At 43.5% G+C, this 14,407-nt stretch overlaps 1 protein-coding gene across 1 annotated transcript; it reads right to left on the bottom strand.

The window, feature by feature from the left end:
* Positions 1-4,689: 4,689 nt before the first annotated feature.
* On the bottom strand, positions 4,690-7,048 carry LOC114035662 (mesoderm posterior protein 1-like). The gene is made up of 3 exons (XM_027851979.1): positions 6,641-7,048; positions 5,788-6,513; positions 4,690-5,122 (listed from the first exon to the last, which is right to left on the bottom strand). Exons 1-3 carry the CDS (start codon positions 7,046-7,048, stop codon positions 5,060-5,062), a joined length of 1,197 nt encoding a protein of 398 aa, XP_027707780.1. The 3' UTR covers positions 4,690-5,059.
* Positions 7,049-14,407: the final 7,359 nt, after the last annotated feature.

Genomic DNA, 14,407 nt, shown 5'->3' with positions numbered 1-14,407 from the left:
TGACACACACACACACACAAAAAAAAAAAAAAAATTAAAAATATTTAGTCAAGGGCAGCTAGGTGACGAAGTGATTAGAGTACCAGCCCTGGAGTCAGGAGGACCTGAGTTCAAGTCTGACCTCAGACACAAAAACACCATAACACCTACTAGTTGTGTGACTCTGGGCAAGTCACTTAAAAGGATTAAGGGAGAAGCTGTCTGTGACTATAAGCACAGGAAAGTAGGGGATACATACACAGAATGTATGTTTTTAGAATGACCTTTTCACCAGCCACTGACATTTCTGAACTTTACCTGATTCAGGCTCTGCTTTTTAAACTCTGGTTGCCAACTGAGTGCTCAGAACCAGCTCTCCTGGTTTACTTGGATAGGAGCCTAGGTCTCAGCCACCACCCAGCGGGCTCAGCTCCTGGCCTGACTGCCATTACTTTCCTTACCCCTATCTTGCATGAATGGCTACTAGAAAGACTCTGAGTTGCAAAATGCTTGATGGTGACTTAACTTTCCAACTCTATTATATATTATTTTCATTCTTGCATTGCACAGTTCATCCTCCCTGGCCTTCTTGCTGCTTTTCACAAACAATACTAGCCCACCTCCCATCTCCCCTCCTGGAATGCACTTGCACCTTGCCTCTGTCTCTTAGAATCCTTTTTCTTTCGAAACTGTTCAAGCATCACCTGATACAGGAAGTTTTTTCTAATTGCTAGCCCTCCCTCCTCCTCTTTTATCCTCTTCCTCCTCTTCCTAGATTTACATAGCATATATATGTGTGTGTGTATATATATATGTATATGTATGCACACACACACACACACACACACACACACACACATACACTTCTTCTTGTTGTTGTTGTTCAGTTGTTTCATCATGTCCAATTCTTTGTGACCCCATTTGGGGTCTTCTTGGCAAAGATACTGGAGTGGTTTGCCATTTCCTTCTCCAGCTCATTTGACAGATGAAGTAACTGAGGCAAACAGGGTTAAGTGACCTGCCTGAGGTCACAAAGCTGGTAAGTATTTGAGGCCAGATTTGAAATCAGGAAGATGATGCTTCCTGTCTCCCGGCCTGGTACTCTATCCATTTTGCTATCTAACTGCCTCCCCCACATATATGTATGTATATGTATATATGTATACATGTGTGTATATATGTAATAGTATATTTAATTATTACATATTGTCTCCCCTTCCCTTGAGGGCAAGGAGTGTTCATCTCTGCATTTCCAGTGCCTAACTTAGTGCCTGGCACATAGTACATACTTAATAAATGTATGTTGATGGATTGGTTGGTAAATTAAATCAGCATCTACACTAGGGAGGGAAAAGGGAGAAAAGTCAGCCACAAGATTTACATGTCCAAATGAAGTTTATTAAAGGATATTTTTACAGCCTTCTGGAGACAGAAGGGGTATTTCAGTCTTCTAAATCTACATCTAAATTGCAGTCTAGATGAGGCTTCTCAGCTCTCCCCTTTCATATAAAAGTGCCATCTCTAGCAAGCATTTAGAGATGCTTCTTGGGTCTGGGGAGGCTCCAGGGGGTGACTGGTAGGGAAGCAAAGTGTTATCTGTTACCTCTGATTTCAGGTCTGTTCTTTGGGATTTTTGAGCATTGTAATTCGTTGTTAGGGCAAAGGAGGGAGGTAGGGAAAAGGGGAGATAGTATGACTCATCAACCTGTGGTTGATTTTGGACTTTGTTCTCATAGAGACAGGAGTCTGCTCTTTAGTGACTTGGCTAGGCTTCTGAGAAATTCCCCTGAACAGGTGGTCATGAGCTCGTATAAAGAATGAACTTGCCAAAGTTTCATGTTGATGACCTGAATTTCTGATTTAACTCAAGTCTCATGAACCAGTCTCCAAACTCGAAAACATGCTGTAGGTATAGTGAGAATGTTAACATTCATTCTAGGTTTCTTATTCAGTACTTCACACAGAGTATCTTGCGTCTGTGATATGGACCAGTTGTTGTTGTTGCTGTGTTTGGCCTCCATTCTTGAAGAGGACCATGGCATCAGGGAGTTGATGACGTGACTTGCAATTGACTTTGATTTGAGTGAAGGAGAGCTGTACAAGGTCACCAGCCTCGCTTTCTCCTCCAGAGCCATCTGGGTCCAGTGATACAGATCAGGACGACTGGAGATGGCCCCTATGGGCCAGTAGATGACTGTTAATAGAGTAGTTAAGAGTGAGCCCTAACACGAGGCAACAGACTGTGCAAAGGCACAGAGATGGAAAAAGTATGACAAATAGCAGACAAGCTTATTTGGCTGAATCATTGAGTGTATGAAGGGGGCTACTGTGTAATAAGTCTGAAAAGGTAAGGGACAGCCAGACTGTGAAGGTCTTCAAATATGAAAAAGATGAATTTGCATTTGATCCTAGAGGTCATTGGAGCTTTTTGAGCAAAGGGAGTAACATGATGACATCTCTAATTAAAGAATATCATTTTGGCAGCTGTGTGAAGAAATAGATTGGAAAGGGGAGAGACCTAAGGAGACAACTGCAATAATCTAGGAGATGATAATGGTGTGAAACAGGGTGAGATTGGAGAGAGGGGGACAGATGCCAGAGATGTTGAGGAGGTAGATCAACAAGACTTACCGACTGATTGGCTGTGAGGTGTGGGAGGAAGAGTGGGAGGGCTATGACTGATGACTCCAAGGTTGTGAACCTGAGGTACTAGAAGGATAATGGTGCCCTCAACAAAACACAACAAAGGAGAGAAGGAAGGAAGGGAGGAGCAAAGGAAAGAAGGAGGGAAGGAAGGAAGGAGGGAAGGAAGAAGAAAGGAGGGAGGGAAGGAAGGAAGGAGGGAAGGAAGAAGAAAGGAGGGAAGGAAGGAAGGAAGGAGGGAGGGAAGGAGGGAAAGAAGGAAGGAAGGAGAGAAGGAAGGAAGGAGGGAGGGAGGGAGGGAAGGAAGGAGGGAGGGAAGGAAGGAAGAAAGGAGGAAAGGAAGGAGGGAAAGAGGGAAGGAAGGAAGGAGGGAAGGAAGGAAGGAGGGAAGGAAGGAAGAAAGGAAGGAAAGAGGGAAGGAAGGAAGGAGGGAAGGAGGGAAGGAAGGAAGGAATAGAGAAGAAACAGAAGTAGGAGAAGCCAGAAGAAATAGGAGGTAGAATGTGACTCAATGAAAGAGAATAATAATTTTAACTGGGGGTAGGGGTGGGGAATATGGAATCTATGGACCTTAATCTTGAGTAGAAGCATTAGTGCAGCCACTAAAAAAAGAAATATGATGAAAAGAGGACAATATATTAAAGCTGATCTAAGCTGTCCTCAAAAAGTTGTTTGATCTTGGGAAAGTCACCCAGATCTGTGTAGAAATGGCAGTCCTATCTCTTTGAGTCCTTGGTGTTAGCTTAGTGTTCAGTTATGAGCCTTTGACCTTTGTAAACTTCATTCAGCAACTAAATACAATAAACATTAAGTCCTAATGTCTTCAAGAGCAGGTGATACACAGACAAAAAATGAAATTATTTCTGCCCTCAGGAGGGGGAGAAAGGGAATGAGGATTTATATAATGCCTACTATTTGCCAATCACTATACTACGCCCTTTTTTTTTTTTACAAATATTATCTCATATGATCCTCACCGAAATCTTGTGAGATGAGTGCTATTATTATCCCCGTTTTACATTTTATTGTTCTCTATGAGAACAAAGTCCAAAATTAACTATGGGTTGATGAGTCATACTATCTCCCCTTTTTCCTACCTCCCTCCTTTGTGGAAACTGAGGCAAACAGAGGTTAAGTGACTTGCTTAGGGATCACTCAGCTAGTAAGTGTCTGAAGGTAGATTTGAACTCCAGTATTCCTGACTCCAGGCCCAGCACTCTCACCGCTATACCATGAGCTTCCTCAGGGAGCTGTCCTAAGAATCCCAATCCCAATCCCATATGCTGGACCAATATGGTATCCATATTCCATGGATACAAAGCCCAGGACTTCCCCCTGTCTGCTTCAAAGCCCTTAGGTTGGTTCGGTGGAAGAAAGCATTTCTGGGACCCATTTTCTGACAAGCCCCTTTGGTTTTCTTCAGATGCACATTGTTCTCTAATTAAGATATTCATTTATTCATTAAACAACAAACGTTTAATGATCATATATCCCAGAGTGATGGAGAGAAGTTCTTAGTGTGTAGAAAGGTACATATACTTTTTTTAATTAAGAAGAAATACAATATTAAATGAAATACTGTATATATTAAATGAAATTATTACATTCAGTAGTATGTAAACTCCTGGAGGGTAGGGAGTATTGATTTTTCTTAATTGAATTGAATTCCCTACTCTTTGTGCAAGGCTCCTTCAGCTGGCCAGACTGAGAACTGCCCTTTAAACTTTGACCAGGAATGGTAGATGATTGGAGAGGGTAACACCCCCACAAATATTCTCTCTCTCTGATATGGGGGTGCAAAAGAGGAAAAGCTCTTAGGAAAGAGGGGTCATTGTTGTCCACACACACACAGCAGAAGACTCAGAGAGACTGCAAAAAGGATCTTAAAGAATTTATGCCTTTACCTGAGGCAGAAGGAATTTTCCATTTACAATGTTCAAAAGCAGTTGATTTATTATTTACAAATAAATAAATACAGAGGAGACATCTCCTCGATCCTTCCTTCTCCATCCCTTAAGGGAGTTAATCCCTCCACTTCCTAACCCCTTCTCCTAGGGAAATGCCCATAGTCGTTTTCCCAGGCGGTGTTTCAAGATCACACCTGGACAGTAGCACCTGGCTTCCCAACGGTTGGGGGACTGGAGCCAAAGTCCTTAGCTGCATACTGAAACCCAGATGTAAGTGAGCTCAGCTCAAATTAAAGGCAGCCTAGAGTCTTTAACCAGGATCTTGCTCCTGCCTTCCCGCTCCATCCCCAGCCTTGATCTCAATTCTCTAAAGTCCAGCTCCCTGGTTCTGGATCTCTGAAGAACGCTGACTTGGGCTGGAGGAGGTGGGTCAACGGCTTTCGCCCGGCTGTAGAAGGCAGTGAAGGGCTGAGCGTCGTCAATTGTGGGGCTGAACTTCACACTCGAGCTCTCATCTTTCAAGAGCCTGGTCACTCCTGTGGTAGGAGAGGCACCCAGGTCTCCAGCAAGGATAACATGTCTCCGGGAAAGATCTGTAGGGGACAGGAGATGGGGGCATCTTGGTCAGAAATTTAGTACCCTCGGGCGCCACCTCCCCAGGGTCACCGGCGCCTCCCTCTGCAGGAGGGTGCAGGAGATAGGAATATAGTCAGGGAGTCCTTGGGTGGTAGAAAAAACCACTAAAGGGACACCGCATTGAGGAAACCTCTGACCACTGAATCCTTTTTTTCTGTTTGCTTTCCCCCTTTCCCTCATCCCTTGCTTGCAGTCCACTTTTGGTGAAGTCAAAGTACACACACTTCGGGGTTAAGGGAGACCAGCTGTGATGAGACGAACGAAGCTAACTTTACTCAAGTGAAAAAGAGAGGATTCCAGAAGTCCTGAATTTTACATCCTGGCCAAGGTCTGACTATCCTGTGATAGCAATCCTAGCCTGTCCTCTCTTCCCCTCCCCCTGGCTGGTCCCTACTCCTTGCTCAGTTTCTATTCTGGACTAGATAAGTGGTCCGCCACCGGAGCCAGACTGTTCCTCAGCCCCCAGACAGGACTGTGGGAGTCAGCAGAGGAACTTCGAAGCGAATGACTAGCACAAGCCATATCTACTGTGGGCAGAAGGAGGGAAGGGGATGGGAGGACGACTAGCTGGAAGTTACCAAGGACCCAGGAAGTGGGGAAAAGGCGGGAAAGAGATACGCACCGAGGACGAGTCCAGATTTGCCACCTGCTCTTCTAGGAGCAGAGTATCAGTATCAAGGATCTGCTCCCCACATCTGTCGAGCTGGGGTGGGACCGCCGGGCAGGAAGATGGGGACTCCCACCCATCGGGGAGCTGGGGAGAACCGGCCTCAGGGACCGAGGAGGCCGGGCTGAGGTCATGGGTCCATTCGGAACAGCAGCCCAGTCCATTGGGGCAGAGCGGGCGGCCCCGGGGTGCAGGCTCGCTCCTCCGGTACCTCAGGTTCTCCTCGCTGAGTCCCAGCAGGGCCGACAGGTGGCCAATGTAGCGAATAGCCAGGCGAAGGGTCTCAATCTTGGTCAGGCTCTGGCCAGCGGGCACCACGGACGGTGGCAGGTAGCGCCGCAGGTCATGAAGCGCCCGGGACAGGTTGCGCATCCGCAACTTCTCCCGCTCGCTGGCGCTCTGCCGCTGCCCGCTGCCCAGGCGGCCCCTGCCAGCTCGCCGGCCGGTCCCTGTCCTGGCGCTGGGCGCCTTGGAAGTGTGGCCAGCTAAGCGGGTTTGGGGTCCCGGGGGAGAGAGGCCCCAGGAGTCCGAGGAGGAGTCTGGAGAGCAGCTGCAGTCTCCTTCCGACGGCAGCGGCTGCAGCTGGGGCGCAGCCCCCCAGCCCCAGCCTTGCGGAAGGAGCCAGGAGTCAGAGCTGAGGAGCGAAGCCGGAGAGTGGGCCATGGCGGAGACCGGGGGCGTCTGAGGAGCCAGTGGGGCTCACAGCCCGCTTTATCCGGAGCCTGGAGGTGTGAAATAGCACCTTCCAGGCCCCATCAGCACATCAAAGCCGAGCAGGGCAGGGGCCTGAGGGACTAGCCCTTTGAACCTGGGGTGTCGAATTTAACCCGAGTTGGTCAGCGTGGGGCGCGGCTGGATGGCCATCTGCGGGCCGGAGCGAGGCCACCTCTCCTCGGCCACCAGCCCGCGGTCCCCTTTCGCTAGCCCCTAACCCAAACTCCTTGAGTGTGTGTACAGGGCATGGGGGCAGCAGGGTGTTCCCAGCAGTGAGGAGAGGCGCTGGGGACCTGGCACAAGGGTGAGCACAGAGCTCTGGACGCAGGTGTAAAGGCCGCAGGAAAGAGGCTGGGGGAGGGGGCTGGCGCCTGTCCCGCTTATTTCCACCGGATCTACCAGGACCGCGGACGGCTAGGACTGAGCGACCCAAGCTCAGGGTGTAGGTGGGAGAAAGGGGGAAGGGAGGAGAGGAGGGAGCGGAAGAGGAGTACCTTTCCATGCCGCTAGGCTGGGCTCAGTGGAAGCATTTCCACATCTCCATTGCCCTGGTAAGGGTTTAAAAGGAATGAATACAGTTGGCTTTTGAGAACTCTAGGGATGACTTGTGTATATGTATGTCTTGAGTTATTCTGGCTTTTGAGGACCCTGGGAGGCAGCCTAGGATGGTGGAAGGGGCCTTGCTTCAAATTCAGTCTCTGCTACTAATTTACCTGTGCGACCCTGGGCAAATTGTCGGACCTAACTGATGAGCTTCCTCATCTGTAAGTAGGGCCCCTTGGCCTTGCTCAGGAGGTGGGGATACTGAAGGATAGTTATGTTCAAAGGAGTGGTGAGATGCTGATGGCTAATTCCCTTCCAGCCCTAAGTCTGTGATTGTATGAGCTTAAACATGATTTATGATAAACATAGATCCTATGATCTAGCTGTGTGACCCTGGGCAAGTCACTTAACCTTTATCAGTTTCCCCATCTGCAAAATGGGAATAATAATAACACCTACCTCCCAGGGTTGTTGTGAGGATCAAATGGTCAAATATTTGTAAAAGTATAGTGCCTGGAATATAGTAGTCACTTAATAAATGTTCATTTCCTTTCAATTGATCATAGGGCCGTAGATTTAGAGCTGAAAGGAACCACAGAGAGGTTAGATTTGGTTTCCTTAGAATGCAGTTGGGAAAAATTAGTTAGTTAAGTAATTATATAGTAATGAGTTTAAATTATAATCCTCCTCCATGCCTCAGCATGGGTTGGGAATGGAGGTCATTCTAGTCTGCTTTGCTGGTCTCACTGAGCTGGAAAACTGTTCTTGTACCGGCCATCCTGTAGGATGGGATTAGAAAAGTAGAGCAGTGAATTGGATCCAGAATGTCCATTGGGACAAATCTGAAAAGCAGATTGGCGGATTTCCTGAGATGGAAGTCTCTAGTCTTCCTTGTAGTCAAGAGGTAGCTGGAGGCTCTTAGCCTACAGAATCTAGTAATGGACCAGGGAACTGAAGTCAGAAATGCTCAGGAAGTTCAGGGACACTTCCTCTGGATCCAGGTGTATTTCTTTTATTAGCACTTCAAAGAACCTTGCCATGAATTGGTCAGTTTTTTTCCCTCCTAAATAATTCTAGACAGCCATTCTCCTGCTTCAGTCCCATTCAGTTTTGTTCATCTAAAGATCATGAACTGAAGCCCTATTTCTGAGAGACAGGATAAATAGAACAGGAGTTCTTAACCTTTTTGGTGTCATGGACCTCTGTCAACCTGGTGAATGCAACATATGGCCCCCTTCTCAGAATATTGTTTTAAAGTAATTGAAGGATATGCTAAATTTAGTTAGAGATTAATGAAAATAAAGATGTAATTTTTCCCCATCCAAGTTCACAACCTCCCTGAAATCTATCCATAGACCCTTTGGGAGATCTGAAGACTCCAGTCTTAAGAACCAATTAAGAACCCCCGAAATAGAAACATGGGTCTGGATCTTTTGGGGTCTGGCCATTGGGAGAGACCCTCAATAATTTCTCAATAATAGAACCAGGGATAGAGAATTGTGCTACCTCACTCAGAAGACCCTCTTCCCCTCTGGAAGCAAGCCATTTACAATACATCCCTAAGTAATGTTTTTAAATTCCACCACCCCAACCCCATTTTAAAATCGTGTTCTCTGTGTGCTTCCAAATCATTGAAAGCTTTGAGGCTTCACTCAATGGAATACACACAACATTCTTTGTCACAAAATAAACACCTACTTTCAATAAAGACCAGGATTTTCTGGCACTAACACTAAGCGATGTTAGAAAATTGACCTTGTACCTTCTATGAGTTTCACTTTAGCTAGGTAGCTGCCTATTTTGCTTACTATTAGCCAAGCTGCTTCCCATTTTTCTTTGCCTGTCCAAATCCTACCTATCTTTTAAAGCCCAGCTGTCCCAATTCCTCTGCAGTGCATTCACTGAGGAATCCACTCTCTACTACTAAATCTAACAATTTAAAACAAAAACTACTAGATTATAAATTCCTTGAAAGAAGGGATCGTATTTACAAATTTTTCTATCTCCCCTAGTGCCTAGGAAAATGTATTGCACACAGTAGGTGATAAGTGTTTTGTTTTGTTTTTTTATATTGACTGTCATTCTCTAATATTTCATGTTCAAATGTTTTTTTCTTTAATTCAATTATAAGATACTTAAAAGCAGGGATATGGACTCTTCCCCATCAGTAAAACAAGGAGATTGAACTAGGTTATCCCTGAGGTCTCTTATAGCTCAAAGATTCTCTGACTTTGGATGAGGGATCTCCCATAATACTAAGCACAGTGTAATGAATTGCCTGACTGATCTCCCTCTGCCTTGTGGAATAGCTATCTAGCTTTTCCCTGGGAAACCATGTAATGGTTTTCTCTCCTAAGCATTACTTCCCCAAGTTGCCACTGTCCTTGATGACATTGTCCCCTCATCCCACGTTTTCTTTTCTGTTCCCAGAATCTCTGGGTTGGAAAGACCTTCAGGAATGGTGGTATCTGCAGATCCTCCTCTAAGTAATCCCCAAAAAATGATCATCTAACCTCCAGTGACTCACAATTCCCTAAGAGATCCTACTCCACTTTTGAATGTCTCAAAATGTTTGGAAGGATTTCCTTATATTAAGCCTGAATCTATTATCCCTACCAACATCCATCATTGCTTCTAATTCTGTCCTCTGGTCAAGCAGAATAGATCTAATCTTTATCCTAACTGACAGCCCTGATTGAAAATAACTATTGGTCAACTAATCCTTCTCTTCTCCAAGATAAACATCCCCATAGTAACTGATTACCTTATGGCCTATTCCTCAGTATTCTCCTCAAATCTCTCCCCACTTCTGAACTATCTCCCATTTTAATATCTTATTATTTTTCCCAATTACATGTAAAACAATTTTAATATTTTTTAAAATTTTGAGGTCTAAATTATCTTCCATCTCCCCTCTCTGAGACAGTAAACAATTTTATATAGGTTATACATGTGTAATCATGCAAAACATATTGACATGTTAGGTTGTAAAAGAAAATACATGTTTAATATTTCAAATGAGATTATAAACTCCATGAGGGTTAGACCATGTCTTATTTACTTTTTTGCTAGCCCAGCACAATTGTATCTAATAAGTGGTTAAAATGAAAAGAAATATGCTTCAATCTGCATTCAGCCTCCATCAGTTCTTTTTCTCAAGGTAGATAGCATTTTTCAGCATGAGTCCTTTGGAATTGTCTTGGTTCATTGTATTGCTGAAAATAGTTCACAGTTGATCATAGTACAATATTGCTGTTACTGTGTACAATACTCTCCTGGTTCTGCTCACTTCACTTTGCATCAGTTCATGTAAGTCTTTCCAGAGTTTTCTGAAACCATCCTACTCATCATTTCTCATAGCACAATAATGTTCCATTATAATTATATACCACAACTTGTTCAGCCTAATTGATTAGCATACCCCTAATTTCCAATTCTTTGCCACCAGAAAAAGAGGTGCTATAAATATTTTTGTACAAATAGGTCCTTTTTCATTTTTAAAAGATCTCTTTATATCCTCCAGTTTTTAAAGTGATTTTCTGAAAGCACAGGTCAGAAATAGGGTTAGAAATGATCACTTGATAAGCTATCATAGCTCCATATTGCTTGCAGAATCAAATATAAACCCCTCTGTTTTTTTCTGGGTTTTTTTTTTTTAGTTTTCAACATTCATTTTTATAAGGTTTTGAGTTCCAAATTTTTCCTCCTCCCTCCCCTCCTTCCTCCCCAAAACAGCAAGCAGTCTGATGCAGTTTATATAAACTCCTCCGTTTACAAAGCCTTTCACATTCTGGCTCAACCTACATGATTACACATTATTTATTTCAAACACCCCACAGTCCAATCAAACTGGCCTTTTTCCTGCTTCTCAAACATGACACTTTTCCTTCTCCATGCCTGGAATACACTCCCCTCCTCACCTCCACCAATTACAATCTCTAGCTCAGCTCAGGATCCATCCACCTCTGTATGAAGCCTTTTGTGGTCCCACCCACCTACTAATGCCTTCTCCTCAAATTTTCCTTGTATCTATTGTGTATCTATATGTTGTCTCCTCTCATTAGATTGTAAGTTCTTGGGAACAGGCACTGTTTCACATCCCAGCTCCTCACAAGGTGCCTAGAACATCATAGGTCCTTAATAAATGCTTATTGATTAATTATTTGAAAGCAAAATCTTCCTTTTCCCTCTCAACTCCAACTTTTACTCCTTTTAATGCTCCTCTCATCTCCATTTCCTTTCCATCCTTCATTAATGCCAGCTTGGATAAAGGTCTGTAGAGAAATGTCTTTGGGAATGCATTCTTGGCTCTGTACATTTACTGTTTTTATCAATGACATGGATGAAGATGTAGACAGTGTGGTGCAGTGTAAACAACCCTTGGCATGGATTCAGAACCTTTGGTTCAGCTTCCTATTCTAATACTTACTATTTAAGCCATTGAATCTCTTAGCCTTTTTCCTCATCTGTAAATTGGGGATAATATGTAAGGCTCAAATGAGATAATCTAGATAAAGTATTCTGCAGACTTTAAAGCACCATATAAATATCACTCATAATTATTACAGCATTCTTATCAAATTTGAAGATAACTCAAAGCTGGGAGAGATAACGAACTTGTTGAATGAGAAAGATGGCATCCAAAAAAGGTCTGAAAATATTAACAGTGAGTTGGAATCTAATCAAATGAAATTTAGTAAACATGGGAATTCTTGTTCTTGGGTTCAGAAAATAAACTTTCCAAGGGCAAGTCAGGGAAAATGTGGCTAGAAACAATTCCTTTCTGTAAAGAAAAGATCAAGAGATTTTAATGGAATGAAAGCTCAATATCAATAGTGGTTTGAAATGGAGGCCAAAAAAATCTAATGCCAACTTAGCCTGAATTAAGAAGGGCATAGAATCTGTTAAGGAGCAGTAAGGAGCATCTGTCTTACAAGGTAGTTGTGAGGATCAAATGAGATGTTACAGATAAAGAAAATGCTTTGCAACCTTAAAGCTCTTAGCTGTTATTAATGTTATTAGTTCCCCTATCCTCTGCCTCATTCAGACCACATCTAGATTATTGTGTTTAGCTCTGGGCACCACATTCTAAGATGGCTGTTGATAAGCTGGAAAGGGCTTATGTTCAAAGAAATGCAACTGGTATAATAATGAGCCTTAAGTCCATGTAATAGGAGAATTGGTTGAAGGAACTACAAATGCATAGCCTAGAGAAGAATAGACTTAGGGCAAACATGATAACTGTCCAAGTAATTCAAGAGTTGATTTGTGCAAGGATTAGACTTGTTATATTTGGACCAAGAGGGAGTAACCAGGAGCAATGAGTAAAAGTTACAGAGAGGCAGATTTAGCTTTGAAGGAAGTAAAGAAAAATTTCCCAACAAATATAGCTGGCCAAAGGGGGAGGGGAGCTGCTTTGGGAGGTAGGGGGTTCCACATAATAAAAGGTCTTTCTAAAATGGCTAGAGGATTACTTGGTGATTTTGTAGAGAAGATTCTTAGTCAAGTTTGACTAGATAGTTTCTGAGGTACCTTCCTACTCTGGAATTCTGAGGTTCTTCCATTTTTTCGGTTGTCCTTGTCTCCCCCCACAAAGTAACTTTGCTTCCCCACAGACACACCAATCACAAACAGCCCCTCACCCCCACCAGTTACTTCTCAAAAAGTACACTCTTCTCTGAGGGGTTGGTTGGAGGAGAGATGATGAAACATCCATTCATTTAGAACTATTCTGTTGTCAGAGATAGCACACAGAAAGCTATATGATCATCCATACCCTCTTTGTTTCCAGAAACATCACCCTGACTCTCTATCAGCCTCAGGCTATGTTAAAGGTCACTGCTAGACCTTAACTGAGAAAACTGCTCACTGAAAAGATCTCCTGGAACAGAGTTCAATGTCTTTGGCCTTTTAGATCAAGCTGAGGCCAACCTGAGTTTTAGTTAGAGACATCTGTTTCCAAAGGCTGAAGTTAAATCAGTGATATAACTAGGCAGAAGTAAATGGGATGGCTATTTCAAGATACTGAATTGGAAGTGTTGATGACATTGAAAAGACCAAAGATATTTCTCAGGTGTAAGGGGACTTGAAAGGTAAGCATTTGGTACCTCCTTTTCTCTAAATCTGAATATGCAGAAGTGTATGCTGTAATTCATAGGGTCAAATAATGTTGATGAGAATAATTTTTCAAGAATGGAAAATTCACAGAAAGGGCAGAAGGGTAGATGAAAGTGTTCAGCAAGGAGGGGAACTTAAAGAAGTCATGAAAGACTAGACTAAACAGGATTTCTTCCATATAGGTACGAGGCTTTGGGGACCAAGGGGAAATGGAATCCACCAATAGGTAGGACATACAACTATTTTTAAAATTTCCCCTCCTAAACAAAGGCAACCCTAGGACAAATAGAGTTGTGAGGCACTACACTAAAGATTTTCCAAGTTGCCATTCATCCATTAATAAGAAAGTGTAACTGCCTCAGTTTTCTCATCTGTGAAATGTACTGGAGAAGGAAATGGCAAACCTCTCCAATATCTTTGCCAAGAAAACCCCAAATGGGGTCACAAAGAGCCTGACACAACTGAAATGACTGAACAACAAAAAACAATACGTTGTATGGAGTCTTCCTCTACCAATGATGGCTGGCAACTCTCTAATTTAGGAAATTACCTAGGCCACTAAAAGGTTTAGTGACTTGCCCATGTTGATACTGCTGGTATGTGTCTGACAGCACTTGAACCCAAGTCTTCATTAATCCAAAATCAGCCAAATGTCATTATTGAAAGGTCCTTATTAAGAGAACTGTGGGTGGGGGTCCTTGGAAGTCAGTGTTGATTGGGGCCTCCACTACAAGGAGGCATTAGGGCCAATAGATAGATTTTTCAAAAAGTTCTGAGGATGTGCCCCACTTGCTCCTCCTGTCTGATTTAAATGTTTTTTTTTTCCTTGGGGGGCCCTTGCCAGCACTCTGAGGTTAAGATTTGAGGTTTCCAGAAAATCACTAGGGATCTCTGTGGCCTTTTAGACTTTTCTCCCACTCAGAGTGAAGCTTTCAACCTCTTCTCCTGGGCATCTCCTCCTGTCATACTAAAGCCCGCATGCCGATCTATCTGTTTGTTGTTTGTTTCTTTCAATTAGCAAGCTTTTAAAAATTAATCTGTCCCTCCCACTGCCCCACTCTCCACTGAACAAATGAAAAATACAAACTTGAAAAACAAAACCTTTGATAAACAAGTCCTGCAAAACAAATTCCCACATTAGCCATGTCTAAAAATGCATATCTCTTTACACATTTTGAGTTCTTCACCTCTCTGCCAGATG

Source organism: Vombatus ursinus, unplaced genomic scaffold (genome assembly GCF_900497805.2).
Source record: "Vombatus ursinus unplaced genomic scaffold, bare-nosed wombat genome assembly UNPS02009205.1, whole genome shotgun sequence".
Taxonomy (NCBI): domain Eukaryota; kingdom Metazoa; phylum Chordata; class Mammalia; order Diprotodontia; family Vombatidae; genus Vombatus; species Vombatus ursinus.
This window is presented reverse-complemented; position numbering and strand designations above follow the sequence as displayed.